The sequence below is a fragment of the Mauremys reevesii genome, linkage group 24 (assembly GCF_016161935.1).
Source record: "Mauremys reevesii isolate NIE-2019 linkage group 24, ASM1616193v1, whole genome shotgun sequence".
In the NCBI taxonomy this organism is placed as follows: domain Eukaryota; kingdom Metazoa; phylum Chordata; order Testudines; family Geoemydidae; genus Mauremys; species Mauremys reevesii.
The window spans coordinates 14,314,817-14,334,125 of NC_052646.1; the positions used below are offsets into that span (position 1 = coordinate 14,314,817).

Below are 19,309 nucleotides of genomic sequence, written 5' to 3' on the forward strand. Positions count from 1 at the left end.
ATTTCCACAGTTTGGAGCATCCTGGGGATCACATGACTCTGGTTGTATTATGGGAGATATAGTCCCCCAGGAGAAAATGCTGTCAGGAACTACAGCTCCCATCAGGCAGTAGGGAAATACAATTTAATCTTGAAATGTGGCTGAAGAAGCTGGATCAGAACATTCCTGTTTGAGTTGCTTGAAAGGTCTCATTCACTTGAACATATTAAAATGGCATATTTTGACATTTCAACTTTTTTACCCCATTTTGGGATGAAAACACAATTTGGAAAGATCTAAACTTCCTGTGAGGTTCACAGTCCACATTTCACTCAGCTCCGCTTGCCATGCGGACATACACGGAGAAGCCTTATTTGTATAGCAGCAATGCGGAAAATAAGGTTCGGCTGATTATCTACATGAAATTACATCTGAGCTGGGGAAACTGAGCAGGATTGCCAAATGTCCCATTTTCAATCGGGCAGTCCAGTCGAAAAGTGGACATGCCGGCCACCTGTGGGAGCAGTGTGGAGCCAGGGCAGGCAGGGGGCCTGCCTTAGCCTTGCTGGGTCACCAACCTGGAGCCACCCCCTGCCCCAGAGCACATCCTGAACCCCCCGCCACAGGTGAGAACCCCCTCCTGCACCCTAACTCCCTCCCAGACCCTGCACACCAACCCCCTGCCCCAGGTCGGAACCCTCTCTCACACCCAAACACCCTCCCAGAGCCCGCACCCCCTCCCACCCCCAATGCCCTACCCCAGCCCAGAGCCCCCCACCACAATCCAAACCCCTCATCCCCAGTCCCACCCCACAGCCCCCACCCCCAACCAGAGCCCTCAGCCCCTCCCGCACCCCAACCCCCTGCCCCAGCCCAGAGCCCCCTCCTGCACCCTGAGCCCCTCATTTCTGGCCCTATCCCAGAACCCTCACCCCCAGCTGGAGCCCTCACCCCTTCCCACACCGCTACCCCCTGCCCCAGCCCAGTGAAAGTGAGTGAGGGTAGGGGAGAGCAAGTGACGGAGGGAGGGGGGCTGCAGTGACTGGGGGCAGGGCCTCAGAGAAAGGGTGAGGCAGGGCTCAGGGAAAGAGCAGGACAGGGGGCAGGGCAAGGGTGTTCAGTTTTTTGCAATTACAAAATTGGTAACCCAATTGGAAGGGCTCGAGCAGACAAGGAAGGGGGCTGCTGGGCAGGCAGCGCAGAGGGAGGTGGGAGGCTGCCGTGCAGGAGGGCTGCCTCCTAGTTCAGTGGGGCTGCTCCTGGGTGGCTACAGTGCTCTTCTGACCTGCACTACCAGGCAGCTCGCTGGAGGTGGGGTTTGCAAGTCCCTTGGGGCTGCTCACCCTGGAGTTGAGCGGGGAGAGCAGTGAGTGATGCGGGAGGCGGGAAAGAGGAGCGAATCGGGGACGGGGCCTTGGGGGAAGAGATGGGGAAGAGGGTCCAGTTTTCAGAAATAAGAAGGTTGGCAACCCTAGAACTGAGAGAGAGGCAGATGTGGCCCATGTCCTAGCTGGATGCAGCTCCAGACAACTCCAAATTATAGCTGGGAGAATAAACAGGTTTTTCACTTTGCTGGCAATTCCAAAACCAAAAAACAAAGAAACAAACAAACAAAAATCACATCGAACCAAAATGAAAGGTGCCAAAATTTTCAGTGAATGAAATATTGGGAGGGGGAACTAAAATTTCCATTTGACCCAAAACAAAATGTTTTGGTTGAATTTCAAGCACGTCGTGTGTTTAATTTTATTTCTAAAACTATCATAAAGGAAAATTTGAAATTAAAAGTAATTTTGAACTGAATTTTTGTTTTAAAATGTCAAAATGGAACATTTGATTGGGTTTTTTGTTAAGGTTCTTTCCAAATGAAACAATTTGGTGAAACTGACACAATCTCAAAGTGTTTTCGTTTCGCCAAAACTGCACTTTTTACCAAAAAAGTTTTGGTATGAAAACCGTTAGCCACCTGAAGTCCAAAATATACATCGGAAATTTCAGTGTGTGTTGAAAATGTGGTTGAATTAAACATCTAATAACAGTGTCCTGGGTAAAAGAAAATGTAAAATGAGCGAACTCAGGAAAGAAGAAAAGAATGACAACTGACCCCAGGAAAGAAAGAAAGGTTCGGTGGCTAAACATGGCAAAGGAAGACAGGTCTGATGACTGACCAGGAAAGGGCAGAAAGGTTTGATAAACTCACCATGACTCTGCCAGGGTTTTCCCTGCTGATCACAATGTCAACCTCATAGACTTTGACCTGCACAACTTTGGTGAAGGACACGACTTGGCTGCCCCGATGGTCGTTCTGAACTAGGACCTGGAAATCCACCAGGTCCTGGCTTTTGATGCACAGCCCGGTGAACTGATACAGGCAGGTGCCCTGGAAGTCAAACTTCTTCCCATCAAAGCTGGTGTAGTGAGGATCCCCTGAAGCTGAGCAGGTTCCGTAGCTGCTGGGGTAGCAGTTCTGGATGCCATTCTCTACCCGGCACTGCTCCCCAGTCCTGCACCCTGTGGCCTGGCAGCTCACTTGCCTGGTTTGGGGGTCACAGAGGCACCGTCTGGTGCAGGTGCTGTCCCCCCAGAATTGCTCTCCAAGATCATACAGACGCCCCTGGAACTCGCACCCACATCCAGCCTTGGGGATGCATTTCCCAGCGTCCAACACGAAGCCCTCGTTGCACTGGCAGGTCTCCACGCAGGGTGAGGAGCAGTTGTTAGGGGCTGCTTGGTCATTGCAGGTGGCAGGACATGCAGAGCCACAAGCCTTATACTGGCTGTTCTCCGGGCAGGGCAGAGCTGTCAAAAGAACAGGACACTGAGGTCTCTGGGAATATTGCTCCCCTGTAGCATTAAACAGTTTGGCACAGGTCTGAGGAACCCAGCTGGAAATTCTGCATCATAGCAGCCCCTAATGATACTCCTGAACCTACAGTGAGCTCTGACCCATAGAACTAGAGATGTCACAGCCTTCAGTCCATGGCTTTGTCCAGTTTATCTTTAAAAGACTGAAGTAATGGGGCTCCCACCCATCCACTGGAGAAGATAATTTTGTAGGCTGATAGACTTCATCGTTTTCCATTTGCTCCATCTTGTCCCATTACTGTTAGATATACTCACTGGTAGTATTTCCCCTACCCACTTCCTCCCTCTTCAGATCCTCTGATCAGGTTGTCTCATCCACTGCTTATACCTAGTCTACACGAGAAAGGGTATGCTAGTATACCTATACCAGCAAACTCCCCTAGTCGGGATACTGCTTATACCAGCAAAAGAGTTTTTATGCTGATATAGCTCATACCATTTCCCCAAATGAATTAAGCTATAATGGCAAAAAAGGTCTTTGCTGGGTCCTGTGTCCAGCTGTGGTCACCCATGTTGAAAAAAGATCTAATCAGACTGGGGTAGATGCAGAGAAGGGCTAGTAAGATGCTATGGGGAATGGAGGGCCTATTTTAAGAGAGTAGACTAAAAGAGCTTCGCTAATTTAACATAGCAAAGGAGAGGATTAGGCGCTGACTCCATGGGTGCTCCGAGGCTGGAGCATCCAGAGGAAAAAAACAGTGGGTCCGATCAGCTCCTCCCCCTCCACTCAGTGCCTCCCACCCGCCGGTGATCAGCTCTTCAGCAGCATGCAGGAGGTGCTGTGGAGAAGGGGGAGAAACAGGGCAGAAAGAGGCAGGGCAGGGTGGAGGTTTGGGGGAAGGGGTGGAGTGGGGGCAGGGCCTGGGGTAGAGATGGAGGGTCAAGAACCACCAGAGAACTCAGAAAGTCGGTGCCTATGATGTGATTGCTCTCCATAAATACATCGAGGGAGAAAAGGTATTTTAACGAAAGGACAACACTGACATAAGAACAAAGGAGGCTAAACTGGCCATGAGTCAGTTTACACTTGAAATTAGAAGGTTTCTTAACATCAGAACAGAGTGAAGTTCTGGAACAGATTTTCAATAGGAGCAGTTGGGTAAAGGACCTACCTAATTTGAAGTTGGAGCTTGATAAAATTATGAATGGGATTGTATGATGGGATGGCTGCAACAGGAGGGACTGAACGCAATGATCCAGTCCTATGTTTGCCAGTATAATTGCTTCTACACTAGGGTTTTTTGCCAGTATAAAAATGTCACAAAGAATCACAGTCCTAACTGCCATTATTATACTGGCAAATGTCTCAGGCATAGACCTGGCCTGAGTCATCAGTTAGCCAAGCTCTGCACAGGCACACCTTTGACCGTTTCCTTCTTATTCAGTCCCCCCACTTCTTTACATTATTTGCACTGGCCATTTTTCAAATTCCCCCAACAGCCAAGGGTGAGGCCAGAACCTCTGCTGAAATCAAAGGAATCATGCCGATTTCCACCAGGGAAGGAACTGTCTCATTATCATTACTTTATAGGTGCCTAACAAACAGCACAAGTATTAAAAGAAGACAGAGATTCAAAAGAAGTCAACTGGGGTTTGATACAGAGAGATCAATTCTCATTGTGATTTTCCAAAGCCACTTAAACATCTATCTTTGCAGTCCTACCATATCCATGATATCTCAGAGTCTCTATGATATTTACACTCAGTTTTACAAATCACTTAAGACCTCTTGGGGGACCTGTTCCCATTTTGCCATTGGCTTCAAACTCTGCTACTAAAACCTCCTGCCTTAAGGTCATGAGCCAGCATCTCTTTGTCACCCTGGGTATACTCACAGCACCCTGTGGGTGTCCTCCAGTCGGAGATGGCCACCCCCTCTCTCCGGCAGGCATCAGCGTAGCTCGTCAGCGCCCGGCACAGCATCTCCTTGAGGCCGTCGTTCATGCACAAGTCATAGACGCAGTTGTCCAGGTAGATTTTGGGATCAATCACGGAGTGGCACTGGCTGAAGAGGCCACTTGCTTCTTTGGTGATCCAGCCGCAGAAGGGCTCAGCTTTGTACCTGCCAACCAGCTCTGGGGAGCAGCTCTTGCACTTCCCGTGGCAGTCGTCCCAGCAGAACCTGTCCCCATCCTCCACCTTCCAGCTCTTCCCGAACTCCACAGGGCTGGCAGCCAGCGCCCCTGTGGGGGTGGCAAAGTCATCCCCAGGTTTCCCATTGTAGTTGCCACACAGGCCGCACATGCTCTCCGAGAAGCTGCTGGAGATCTTCACCACCAGGTAGCTGTTCCAGTCATAGGAGACCCTCAGGGAGAAGTCAGTCTCAATGACCACAGAACCTCCACTCTGATACACCTTCAGCTTCCCCTCGAGCAGGGAGATGGGAAGGCGGGAGCGCTGGGCGTTCACCTGGGAAGGGAACCACAAGAAACAGACATTGTTTTGGGTGCATTACCCAAAGGAATCTGGCACAGTGAAGTACTTTCTGGCCCTGCACTGAGGCTGCTATGTGCCACTGCAGTACAAATAATAAATAATAATAGGTTGAGATTTGCAAGCTTAGCTAGGGGATTTAGCCACGCAACTCCCATTAATTGCAATGTGGTTACATACCCAAGTCACACAGATTTTTCTATATAAAGCCACCATGTAGCTTGTCATGCTCTGCTGAAGACAGAGGTACAGAGTTACATGAGCAGAATTGTGAGAGGGAGGGGATCCCAGGGCTGGGATAATAGAGCTGTATGTATGTGCAGCTGTGGGGGTAGCCTAGCGCTGGGATAGTGGGGTGGGGGTGGGGAGACTGTGGGGCTGGATTGATGGTCACCAGCAGATGTGTGTGTATATGGGGAGCCCAGGGCTGGAGTTGCTGGGTGTCTGTGAGCTGAGATTGAGAGGCACTGGCACCGCTTTGTGTGAGGAGAGCCCAGAGCTGGATTAGCAGCGGGCTGAGGGTCAGGACTGAGGGGCATTGGCACAGATGAAGGGGAAGCGGGGAAGGGGAAGTAGAGATGAAGGGGAAGGGAGGCTGGAATAGCAGTGAGTTGTTGTTCAATTCTGAAGTAGAAGTGTGAATCTCTGTAGTAAAACTTTCCAGCAGCTGCCTCTAGCAAATGCGATTTTATGTTAGCATCACCAAATCTACCCTTAAAACATAAGCAGAAAACAAAGTATCAGTATTTATTCACATTGCGCTCTTACCCTCACAAACCCAGTCTCAGATCTGACCACTGAGACAGTGACATTATAGACTTCAACCGTCACATAACCAACATAGGATACACGCGTGTTGCCCCTGTTGTCGTTCTTGGCCTTGACACTGAATGACGGGAGAGTTGAGTCTGAGCCACAGGTCTTGGCGATGGTGTAGGTGCAGGTGCCCATGAAGTCGAAATTCCGCCCATCGAAGGTGTGATAATGTGGGTCTCCCTGAGCCCAGCAGGTGGATTCTGACTCAGCCACACACTCCGGGCGGCCATCTACAATCTGACACGTCTCTTTCTTCCTGCATTGAACAGTGCTGCAGGACAGGGCCGGGTTACCTAGAAAGATTCAACCGGCCAGTTATACAAGAACTCACTTATGCCATGTACTGCCAGGGTGATTTGTTTGTTTGCGTTGCATTTCTCAGCCACTAGGTATCTCTGTGCAGGATGAGGATGTAACAAAGGAGGCAAAACTGGATCTCAAGCTGTGTACAGCCTCTTTGTGTATATTTGTTGTAATTTCTCATCCTGTGCAGTTTTTTTTTTGCGCGGGGGGTGGGGGGTTGCCTGGACATTAAACACACACACAAATTACTTACTGCCTGGGAATTATAGAAACACAAAAATTGACTTACTGTGTGCACAAAGGCCAGATGAGCCATATCCACCGTAATCATTCCCTCCAAAGCTCAGCAGACCAAAGGGAGAGCTCGGGTGCTCTATGGAATGGGCACTAATCCCTATGCCGAAGCTGTACTCTCCCCAAGAATACTCCGTGCCGGGGATCTGCCTCCACTGGACATTTCCTATGGCTCGCTGATCAGAGGTGATCCTGCTGGACTCTGAGCTCTTGACTACGATCAACACATGGCTCTCAAAATCCTTCACACCATCAATGTGGTAGGAGTAGCAGTAATTCGTGACGGGTGGGATGTTGATAAGGAACGGGTCATATGTGGATATCCCATTTTTAGCACCAGTGAAGAAGAGAAGAACCTGGATGCCGGCGCTAGCAGAGATGTAAAATGGGTGAGAGACTCGGACTTCAAATTGAACAACCTGCCCAGCCAATATGTTGCGGGAAGCTCGTGTGGGCCCTGACTGATAGTCAATGTGTGTGTTTTGGGAGGCAATGATGTACACAATGTCATACTTGTCCTGGAAAGACAGAGGAGGGACGATGTATGTGCTGCCCCAGCTGGAGACGGGCAGGAGCTGCTCGACAGCGTAATCACAAAAAGTGTTTTGGGCAGCACAGCTGTGCCCAGTCAAGACGGCCACATGTTCCCGAGACTCAATTTTGGTGCCAGATAAATCCGCAGAGCTTTGCAGTTGCAAGGCTTGGTAGGGAGCAAGGGTAACAGTGAGTTTTCTCCCAGCAGCATAGTTCTCCTGTTTGAACATTACAGCCCCTTTCAAGTAAATATCAACTGTAGTGGGAGCCTGCCCTGCTACAACAGCAAACTCTTTGTACTGGTCTGTATTTTTGCCAGGGGGAGTTACAACGTAATATACAGTACCCAACTTCTCAGTGGGGTACACTACAGTGGTAGCAATGGAATTGGCCTTTGAGTTAACAGACAGGACAGAGATGTCTTTGTCAGCCTGAATCAGGATGGTGCTATCAAATATTTTGCTCTCAAACATCTCTACCGAGTCTAGGATCTTCACGGTCACCGTCTGTCCTTCTCCAACAGGCGTCACTCTCCGGAACGTACCCTTGTTCACCGTCACAGTAACCGTAGTGGAGGCATGGTAACCAGTGATGAACAGCTTGAAATCTGCTCTGACACTTTGGACATAGTTTTGCATGAAGACCGTAATAAATTCTTTCCCACGGAAACTTGCTCTGCAAAGACCTGAAAGTAACAGATTGTGGGTTAAGAAAGAGGATCAGAAACTCCACACCAAATCACAGCTGGGAAAAGAACCCAAGTGTCCCAACTTCCAGATTCACTGCACTAAACAAGAGATACTAGTGACCCTCCCACGGTGGGAATAGAACGCTGGAGTCTTGACTCCTAGGCCCTCTTAGTTCAACCCTAAATCCCACTTTCCTTTCAGATTTAAAAATAGAAATGAGAAGTCCTGATTCCCAGACGTTTCTGCTTTAACCATTAGACTCTCACTCTCCTCCTGGAAAAGGAAGAACATGCAAAAGAAGACTGATCATGAAAAAGAGCAAATACAAGGACCTAATTAAAGTAGAAGAAAAATAAGAAGGTTAAATGTGAAAAACATGAAGAAAGCACATCAACCATTGCAGAGATGCCTGAATTTGAAAAACAAGAACCACTGAATATGAACACAAAGAAGAAGACTACAAAGAAGTGCCAACAAAACAAGGAAGACCAAATGTGAGGAAGACCAGAAAACCAAGAAGATGAGAACCAAACATGAAGAAACTCAAAGCTGATGGAGAAGAATGACTGAGCATTAATGAGAGAAAAGATTGAGCAAGAAGAAGCTAGAACAAGATGAAAAGTGAGTGTAATGCTGACAGATGTTGGTGGGTGGGGGTCAGACTGGGGACCTCTAGAGGTTAGTGCATGAGCCTCTAAAGCATGAACTAAAAGCCAACTGGCTGTTTTAGCTAAGGCTGTAGAGCACTCGTATATCTCTCTCTAAGGGGTCTCGGTGCCACTAGATGGGACAGAACACCACACCCAGGAGGTGTGTGGGTTACATGAGCACAAAGAAATCCCAAAGTGAAGAAAACTGAGCATGAAGACAGAAGAAGAATGAGCATGAAGAAATCCAGACTTAAATAATATTGAAGAAAAGAACACACCAGAAGACGATTGAACATGAAGAAGATGGAACAGTATGAAGAAGAAACGTGAAGAAATCCAAACTTGAAGAAAAAGATTGAGAATAAAGAAGACGGAAGAAGAATGAGCATGAAAAAATCCAAACGTGAAGAAGATTGAGAAAGAAGACCAAAAAGTATTAAGAATTTCAATCAAAGAAGAAAACCAAATAAAAAAGCAATGAATTACCATAGATAAGAAGAGGAAGAAGAAGACCAAACATAGACATGACTGAGCACAAGAAGGCTAAAAAGGAAGATGAAAAAAAATCAAAACAGAAAAAAAAATAGAAAAACCAACAGGCCACATTTTTCTATTTACATTTTTAAATAAACAAAAAATTTCAAGGTGGGGAAACCCATCAGTTTGCAAAGTTATTTTTAAAAGGCCATTTTTAATAAGAATCCTTTTAATTTAAAAAACCTTAAGCCAGCTTGACTATTTAACCGTCTGAACACACCTGTGCAGCTTTGCCTGGTGCTTAGGGGCAGTGTAGTATTCTGGCTAAAACGGGGCACTGGGATTCATAAGACATGGTTTCTGTTCACAGGTCTGACCTTGGCTTGCTGGGTGACTGTAGGCAAAGCACTTCCCCTTTCTGTGCCTTAATTTCCACAACTGTAAAATGGGAATCATGATAATGACCTGCTTTGTAAAGCACTTTGATGAGGAGGACTGGATAGGAAATGATTTTCCCACTGAGAATTTTCAATATTTCTACATTTTTTCCCATTCCAAATGGGAATGAAATGGGGAATGCTGAAAATTTTTGCAAACCTAAACTCTGAATGTTTTCTCAGTTTGAATCAACTGAAACATTTTGAATTGATAATTTCAAAACATTTCGTTCCAATTTTGATCTTTTTTTCACATAGTTTTAGAATAAGTAAATGTACAGGTCAAAACAAAAAGTCACTTTGAAATGAAAGAAAGATTTTTTTGTTGTGAAATTGTCGAAACGGGATGTGGGGTGGCAGAGGTGGGGCTAGTGGAGCGGTAAAGCGTTTGGTAATGGGCATTTTGAGGGGTCAGGGAGAATCTGTGAGCTCAGTACAGTCTGGCGGCACTTTATACAGATCTGAGCACTTTGCTTTCAGTTGGGGTCTTTAGCAAGAGGTTCTGCAGCAGGGTCAAAACCCCGTATGTCATTGTACATCTGTGAGAACCAGCAGCATTGTCAGTGTCTCTCTCACACACACGGAGGGTGAGAGGTTCGAAAATGAAAAGACATTCCAAAGCACACTCTATTATCTTCGTTTTTAAAAAATCTCATTGTTGGGATTCCCTCCAAGACCTTTTCTACTTGGCTTATCCAGAACACCTTGTCCAGTTCTGGGAGAACACTTCATCCAGTTCTCTGGGATACAAAGCACTGGGTTTGATTCTGGATTTCATTACTCAGGTTCCTTTATTTGGCAAAACTATGCTGAGTTGATCAGACTCAAGTTGTAGGGGGTGGGTATAGGGGATACCACAGATGCGAAACTTACTTACCTGTGCAGTAACTGAGATTCTTCCAGATGTGAGTCTCTATGGGTGCTCCACTGTGGTAGCACCTCCTGCACCTGGGATCAGAGATGTTCAGTAGCAGTGCCCGTTGGGCTGCACATGTGCTCCTCCCTATCTTGTGCTGTGAGTGGTGTCTATATAATACTGTGCTGTTCTAGTTCCTTCTGTACCGCAGCATCCACATTTGAACTATGAAGCAGCGGGGAGGAGGGCAGGTAATGAAGCACCCAAAAGGACACACATCTCAAAGAACTTCAGTTACTGCACGGGGTGAATAACGTTCTTTTCTTCTTTGAGTGGCGTCCCTATGGGTGCTTGTAACGGCATGATCACCCGGCTCATCCCCTGAAGGGCTTAAAACAGCCCTGGGAAAGGACTGTGGCGGGGGAGAAGCTAGGCTGATTGAGGGGAGCAGCCACAGGTGGGGCCATGCCCCAATCAGGCCATGGCTGGCTCTGTAAGAGGACTGAGGGCCAGAGACTAGGAGAGTCTCTCTCTAGCTGTCTGAGAGAGAAGGACCTGGCTGCCTGGGAGCTGAGAAGGGTACCTGAGGTGGAGCAGTGCTGGAGAAGAGCAGAGGGACCTGGGGAAGCTCCAGCCAGGAAAACCCCGCTTGCCGGTGATGAGTCATTAACAGACTGACATCTGCCCAAGTGAGCAGGGGCTAAATGGAGACTGGCAATAGCCACTGAGACAAGGTGGGGATAGGGGTTGGGGGCTCCCCTGGGAGGGGAGACCCAGAGTAAGGGGGTACTGCAGTGGGCAGAAACCCTGATGTAAAGGGCATCAGGGTCTGGGAGGGACATGGGAGACAACGGCAGGCGAGGCATCAGCCAGCAGAGGGCGCTCCAGAGCTGGAAAAGAGCTAATTCCCTGGACAACCAGCAGGAGGCACCATGCCGGTAAGTCGTTGCCCTGCCACAGTGCTTTTCTCTAGGTGACTTTGTGACCAGGGGCTGCTAATGGAGTTTCGCAAGAGAGTTCTCCAGGTGAAGGAGGAGCAAATAAAGCCCCCTTGGGGTAAGTGGCTGTCTGTAGTGTGTGTTTGTGTTTGGGGGTTACTTGCTGAGCTTGTGTTTGTCTGTCTGTTTGGTTGGTTGTTTGAAGGACCGTGTGCTGTGGCTGGCAGTTGGAAGCTGTGAGCTTCAAAGTAAGGTTTGAAAGCTAGAAGCCTCTGTTAACTGGCTGAGCCTTAGTCAGTGGGCAGGGCTCTCACGAAGGACAGGGCTTTATAAAGCAGTGTGCAAGCGAGCAGGGGCTACTAACAGAGAGTTTCACAAGGGAGTTTGGAAGGAAAGTGGGAAGGGGGCAAGGTTCATTTGCTATTCTTTAAAACCTAGGTAAGCAGGCAGAGCTTCAGAGTCTCAATGCGTGGATGAGACGGTGTAGAGAGGAAGGGTTTAGATTCATTAGGAACTGGGGAAACTTTGGGGATGGGGGGAGCCTATACAGGAGAGATGGGATCCACCTAAACCAAAGTGGAACCAGACTGCTGGCACTTAACATTAAAAAGATTGTAGAGCAGTTTTTAAACTAGAGATGGGAGAAAGCCGACTGCTGCAGAGGAGCACATGGCTCGAACAGAGACTTCTCTTAGAGGGACGGTTAGGTGTAAGGAAGAGGGGGGGGACGGATACTAGATCAACAGGTCATACTGGTAGTACTGTGTCCCTACCGAGTTGGGTGAAAAGGGTGAGAGGAGCCAAACAGCAAATATTAGGATGTTTGTTCACCAATGCGAGAAGCTTAGGTAACAAAATGGAGGAACTGGAGCTCCTGGTCCGGGAATTGAAACCGGATATCGTAGGAATAACCAAAACATGGTGGAACGGTAGCCATGACTGGAGTACAGGTATGGAAGGGTATGTGCTGTTTAGGAAAGACCGATGCAAAGGTAAAGGTGGGGGAGTAGCATTGTATATCAATAATGAGGTGAAATGTAACGAAATAACTAGCAATGCAATGGATAATACGGAGTCTGTTTGGGCAATGGTCACATTGGGGAAGAAAACTACTAGAGCCTCCCCTGGGATAGTGATTGGGGTGTGCTATAGACCGCCGGGATCTAGCCTGGATATGGATAGAGAGCTCTTTAATGTTTTTAAGGAGGTAAATACTAATAGGAACTGTTTGATCATGGGGGACTTTAACTTCCCGGATATAGATTGGGAAACAAATGCTAGTAATAATAATAGGGCTCAGCTTTTCCTAGACGTGATAGCTGATGAATTCCTTCATCAAGTAGTTGCTGAACCGATGAGGGGGGATGCCATTTTAGATCTGATTTTGGTGAGTAACGAGGACCTTGTTGAGGAAATAGTTGTAGGGGACAACCTTGGCTCGAGTGATCATGAGCTAATTAGTTTCAAAATAAATGGGAGGATAATCAAAATTGCATCTGAGACTAAGGTATACAATTTCAAAAGGGCTAACTTTACTAAATTAAGGCGACTAGTTAGGGAAGTGGATTGGACTAACATATTTAGGGATCTAAAGGCAGATGACGCCTGGGGTTACTTCAGGTTGAAGTTGCAGGAGTTGTCAGAGGCATGTATCCCGAGAAAGGGAAAACGGCTAGTAGGTAGCAGTTTTAGACCGAGCTGGATGAGCAAGCGTCTCAGAGGGGTGATTAAGAAAAAACAGAAAGTGTACAAGGAGTGGAAAATGGGAGGGATCAGCAAAGAAACCTACCTTATTGAGGTCAGAGGGTGTAGGGAAGCAGTGAGAAAGGCAAAGAGCCGGGTGGAGATGGACCTAGCGAAGGGGATTAAAACCAATAGCAAAAGGTTTTTTAGCCATATAAATAGGAAGAAAACCAAGAAGGAAGAAGTGGGACTGCTTAAAACTTTAAACAGAGTGGAGATTAGGGATAATCTTGGAATGGCACAATATCTGAACAAATATTTTGCCTCGGTCTTTAATGAGGCTAATGAAGGGCTAAGGAATAGTGATAGAGGGACTGATGGGAATGAAGATATGGGGGTAGACATTACGGTATCTGAGGTAGAAGCCAAACTTGAACACCTTAACGGAAGTAAATCAGGGGGCCTGGATAATCTTCATCCTAGAATATTAAGGGAATTGGCGAGTGAAATTGCAAGCCCGTTAGCGATGATTTTTAATAAATCTCTAAACTCGGGGGTTGTACCGTTTGACTGTAGATTAGCTAATATAGTTCCTATATTCAAGAAGGGGAAAAAAAGTGACCCGGGTAACTACAGGCCTGTTAGTTTAACATCTGTAGTATGCAAAGTCATGGAAAAAATTTTAAAGGAGAGAGTGGTTACGGACCTTGAGGCCGATGGCAACTGGGACAAATTACAGCATGCTTTTACGAAAGGTAGATCGTGCCAAACCAACCTGGTCTCCTTCTTTGAGAAAGTAACAGATCTTTTAGACAAGGGAAATGCGGTGGATCTAATATATCTTGATTTCAGTAAGGCGTTTGATACGGTACCGCATGAAGAATTACTGGTTAAATTGGAAAAGATGGGGATCGAAATGAAAATCCAGAGGTGGATAAGGAGCTGGTTAAAGGGGAGACAGCAGAGGGTCATATTGAAGGGGGAACTGTCGGGTGGAGTTCCTCAAGGTTCGGTTTTGGGTCCGATTTTATTCAATCTATTTATCGCTGACCTGGGAACCAAGAGTAGGAGTGGGCTGATAAAGTTTGTGGATGACACCAAGTTGGGAGGTATTGCCAATTCGGAAAAGGATCGGGATATCCTCCAGGGAGATTTGGATGACCTTGTAAACTGGAGTATTAGTAACAGGATGAAATTCAATAGTGAGAAGTGTAAGGTTATGCATTTAGGGATGACTAACAAGAACTTTAGTTATAAGCTGGGGATGCACCAGTTGGAAGTAACGGAGGAGGAGAAGGACCTAGGAGTCCTGGTTGATCGTAGGATGACTATGAGTAGGCAATGTGATGTGGCCGTTAAAAAAGCTAATGCGGTCTTGGGATGCATTAGGCGAGGTATTTCTAGTAGGGATAAGGAGGTGCTAGTCCCGTTATATAAGGCGTTGGTAAGACCTCATTTGGAGTATTGTGTGCAGTTTTGGTCTCCCATGTTTAAGAAGGATGAATTCAAACTGGAACGGATACAAAGAAGGGCCACTAGAATGATCCGAGGAATGGAAAGCCTGTCGTATGAAAGGAGACTTGAGGAGCTCGGTTTGTTTTTCTTAACCAAAAGAAGGATAAGAGGAGATATGATTGCACTCTTTAAATATATCAGAGGGATAAATACCAGGGAAGGAGAGGAATTATTTCAGCTCAGTGCTAATGTGGACACGAGGACAAACGGATATAAATTGTCAGTCAGGAAATTTAGGCTTGAAATTAGATGAAGGTTTCTAACCATCAGAGGAGTGCAATTCTGGAACAGCCTTCCGAAGGAAACAGTGGGGGCGAAGGACCTCCATGACTTTAAGATTAAGCTAGATAAGTTTATGGAGGAGATAGTATGATAGGATAACGGGCTTAGTCAATAGGTCAATTAAGTGCCACACTGGTAATTAGTACAATGGGTCAATGATAGGATATTGTTAGCCTTTTTCCAGGGGGTATGGCTGGAGAGTCTTGCCCGCATGCTCGGGGTTCAGCTGACCACCATATTTGGGGTCGGGAAGGAATTTTCCTCCAGGGTAGATTGGCAGTGGCCCTGGAGGTTTTTTGCCTTCCTCCGAAGCATGGGGCAGGGGTCACTTGCTTAAGGAGTGGGTGGATCGGCTTATATGGCCTGCATCTTGCAGGAGGTCAGACTAGATGATCATAATGGTCCCTTCTGATCTTGAATTCTATGATTCTATGATTCTATGATAGAGGAGAGTCTATTGATAGAGATTCTCTAGGTTATAGTCAGGAGCAGAGGATGGAAGAGGATAATGTAAGGGCCAGATCAAACGAGAAACTTTCACATAAAGAATAGGACACATCAGAAAAGGGCAGACAAATAAACAGGGACAAGTTTTTAAAGTGCTTGTACACAAATGCTAGAAGTCTAAATAATAAGATGGGTGAACTAGAGTGCCTTGTGATAAAGGAGAATATTGATATAATAGGCATCACAGAAACGTGGTGGACTGAGGACAATCAATGGGACACAATCATCCCAGGGTACAAAATATATTGGAAGGACAGAACAGGTCGTGCAGGGGGGGAGTGGCACTATATGTGAAAGAAAATGTAGAATCAAATGAAGTAAAAATCTTAAGTGAATCCACATGTTCCATAGAATCTCTATGGATAGTAATTCCATGCTCTAATAAAAATATAACATTAGGGATCTCAACCACCTGAGCAGGATAGTGATAATGAAATGCTAAGGGAAATTAGAGAGGCTATCAAAAATAAGAACTTAATAATAATGGGGGATTTCAATTATCCCCATATTGACTGGGAACATGTCACCTCAGGACGAAATGCAGAGATAAAATTTCTCGATACTTTAAATGACTGCTTCTTGGAGCAGCTGGTACGGAAACCCACAAGGGGAGAGGCAACTCTCGATTTAGTCCTGAGTGGAGTGCAGGAGCTGGTCCAAGAGGTAACTATAACAGGACTGCTTGGAAAAAGTGACCATAATATAACAACATTTAACATCCCTGTGGTGGGAAAAACATCTCAACAGCACAACACTGTGGCATTTAATTTCAAAAAGGGGAACTATGCAAAAATGAGGGGGTTAGTTAAACAGAAATTAAAAGGTACAGTGACTAAAATGAAATCCCTGCAAGCTGCATGGACACTTTTTAAAGACACCATAATAGAGGCCCAACTTCAGTGTATACCCCAAATTAAGAAACACAGTAAAAGAAGTAAAAAAGAGCCACTGTGGCTTAACAACCATGTAAAAGAAGCAGTGAGAGATAAAAATACTTCTTTTAAAAAGTGGAAGTCAAATCCTAGTGAGGTAAATAGAAAGGTGCATAAAGACTGCCAAATTAAGTGTAAAAATGTAATAAGAAAAGCCAAAAAGGAGTTTGAAGAACGGCTAGCCAAAAACTCCAAAGGTAATAACACAGTGTTTTTTAAGTACATCAGAAGCAGGATGCCTGCTAAACAACCAGTGGGGCCCCTTGACGATCAAAATACAAAAGGAGCGCTTAAAGACGATAAAGTCATTGTGGGGAAACTAAATGGATTCTTTGCTTCAGTCTTCACGGCTGAGGATGTTAGGGAGATTCTCAAACCTGAGCTGGCTTTTGTAGGTGACAAATCTGAGGGACTGTCACAGATTGAAGTGTCACTAGAGGAGGTTTGGGAATTAATTGATAAACTCAACATTGACAAGTCACCGGGACCAGATGGCATTCACCCAAGAGTTCTGAAAGAACTCAAATGTGAAGTTGTGGAACTATTAACTAGGGTTTGTAACCTGTCTGTAGACGTGCGCTTCATCACTCGCGGTACTAATTAGCTGGAGACCACTCTTTCAAACACCAGTGCCCTTTTATTTCCCTGTCTTTTCCCACCACCGCCTATATGCAGCTATATACAGTTCAGTATCAGTCAGGTAGCCCCTTGGGGAACAGCTTGCTCTTCCAGCTAGCTGGGAGCAACAGGCCCGCACTCCTCACTTTCCTCCCCTCCTACTTCCTTCCTGCTAGCTTTATAGGCCTTCCCTCATCACGCTCAGAGGTGTCTCTCCTTCAGGGCTTTAATCAGCCACAGCCCGTCAGCTCCAATCTCTTCCCCTTCCTGGGAGCTGAGCTAGCAGGCTCTGCGCTAACAGGGGCTGAGTCAGTGCCTTTTGGCCAGCACCCTGTTACACACACACACTCCTTAAGAACGGCAACCCCGGGCCACCTTCGGCCTCTTGGCCCCTTGGCTCTTCCGCCGCTCCCCCAAGGGAGGGTACTCTGGGTGGGGCTCTCCCCAGCCATTACCTCGGACGGTCTCTTCATCCCGCTCCCACAGAAGGAGCACATATCAGGGAGAGGTAAGCCCCCCCATCTCTGCCTCTGCTCGCAGGTCGTCACACCAATCGCAGTGCGGCAGGCCCCCTATCCCCAGCTCCCACTGTGTGTCTGGCTGGAGTTCGGGGGTTATTTCGGCTTCTAGCGGGACCTCCCGCTACTCAGTTTCCCCCAGCTCTCCTTGCAGCTCGGGGCCTTCCTGCCCCACTGACAGGGGCTTGGTGGTCCTCCCACCTCAGGGCGGGACCTTCTGTGCCTCAGTTTCCCCCATTCATCCCAGTACATCTGGGGCTTCCTCTGCAGAGAGCGGGATCAGGGGGCGTTCCCTCGCGCCCCTTCCTTCTCCGGGGGGTCCAGACTGACTAGCTCCCCCATATATGCTTCCTGTGGGTCTCACCGCTCTGGGCTTTGCAGTCTAGGAGTTTTTTCTCGGTTCCCAGGACTAGGCTCATCCTCCTGCCCTGGGGTTCTCATTCTCCGCGGATCCACCCCCCTTCTCACGGTACCTCATTGTTTCGTGCCCTGTAGTGGGGCCCAGTCCCGGCCTAACACTACTGGACATGGTAGTTTCTCCAGGATCCCTACCCACTTCCATCTGAAGCAGCCCTTTGCTTCTAGGGGTACCTTGGCAACCGGGCAGGTCTTCCTGTCCCCATGTATGCATCTGAGGGCCAGCCTTGCCCCCGGAATGAGCCAATGTGGTTTGACCAGTGCCTTTCGCACCAGCGTGCAGTTGGAGGTGGTGTCGACCACACTGTTTGGGGTCTCCGCCCCACCTTCACGGGCACAGTGGACACCTCCAACCCCCACTTCCGTCCCACCCGTTCTGTCCAAGCACAAAAATCCACCCAGCCACATTCCATGTCCGGGCAGTCTTGCTTAATGTGCCCCAGCTTCCCACAACGCCAGCACGTTAGGCGGGCGGGCCTCTCGGGTGCGCCTCGGGGCTCCCCTTTCTTCTCTTTGCCTCTCCCAGGGAAAGAATCTCCGAGCTTCCGCCCCAGTTCTCTGTCTTTCCGTTGCCGATCTCCCCCACGGGGTCCCTCAACCTCTATATACTCCTCGGTTATACTGCCTCTTCGATGGTGCCTGGCTGGTGTCTTCTCACCCAGGTGTGCACCGTCTCCGGGAGGCTTTGCAAAAACTGCTCCAGTATCCGGGAGCCCATTATCTCCTCCAGGGTACGCGTGTCAGGCCTCAACCAGCGTGTGGCCCAGTCCCTTAACCTCTGGGTGAATGCCCGTGGTTGCACAGCAGACATCCATAGGGCCAACTGGAGCTTCTGCTGGTACCTTTCTGCCAATAAGCCTACCCGGTCCAAAATGGCTGCTCTCATGGCCTCATAGTTCTGGGCAGCTTCCTCCCCCAAAGCCATATAGGCCACTTGCGCCTCACCAGTCAAATAAGGAGCTAGTTGGAGGGCCCAGGTTGCCCTGTCCCATCCGGCCCCCACGGCTACCCTCTTGAAAGTTCCCAGGAAGGCATCCAGATCATCCGCCGGGCTCATTTTACAAAGTCCCCAGCCCAGCGGCCGGACACCCTCCCCTGTCCCAGGACTCACCAGCCGTTGCAGGAGCTACCCGTGGACATTGCTTTGCTCCCGGATGAAGTCCTGCAGGCTTTTCTGTTGCTTGGCCTGCCAGACCAAAGCGGCCTGTCTTTCTGCTTGGTGTGCCTGCTGGAAAGTCTGCAGGGCTTGCTGGGTCTGTTTCTGCTGCTCTACGAGCCATTTCAGGGTCTCCTTCATCGCCAGGCCACCAACCATGCTCGTTGGCTTCTGATCCCGGACAAGCCCCCACGTGTAGACGTGCGCTTCGTTGCTCGTGGTACTAATTAGCTGGAGACCACTTTTTCAAATACCAGTGCCCTTTTATTTCCCTGTCTTTTCCCACCACCGCCTATATACAGCTATATACAGTTCAGTATCAGTCAGGTAGCCCCTTGGGGAACAGCTTGTTCTTCCAGCTAGCTGGGAGTTCAGGCCCTCACTCCTCACTTTCCTGTTCCGCCTCTCCT

General features: G+C 47.9%; 1 protein-coding gene across 1 annotated transcript in view; it reads right to left on the minus strand.

Annotated features, from left to right (window-relative positions):
* The window catches only part of LOC120390535 (IgGFc-binding protein-like), a 40,975-nt gene extending 21,917 nt beyond the window's left edge, over positions 1 to 19,058 (minus strand). Inside the window, exons 1-6 of the mRNA XM_039513264.1 lie at positions 18,874 to 19,058; positions 10,355 to 10,425; positions 6,686 to 7,909; positions 6,046 to 6,386; positions 4,680 to 5,253; positions 2,180 to 2,778 (exon numbers count right to left, since the gene is read on the minus strand). Coding sequence (XP_039369198.1) covers positions 2,180 to 2,778; positions 4,680 to 5,253; positions 6,046 to 6,386; positions 6,686 to 7,909; positions 10,355 to 10,425; positions 18,874 to 19,058 — 2,994 coding nt within the window. The remainder of the gene's footprint in view (positions 1 to 2,179; positions 2,779 to 4,679; positions 5,254 to 6,045; positions 6,387 to 6,685; positions 7,910 to 10,354; positions 10,426 to 18,873) is intronic.
* Positions 19,059 to 19,309: the final 251 nt, after the last annotated feature.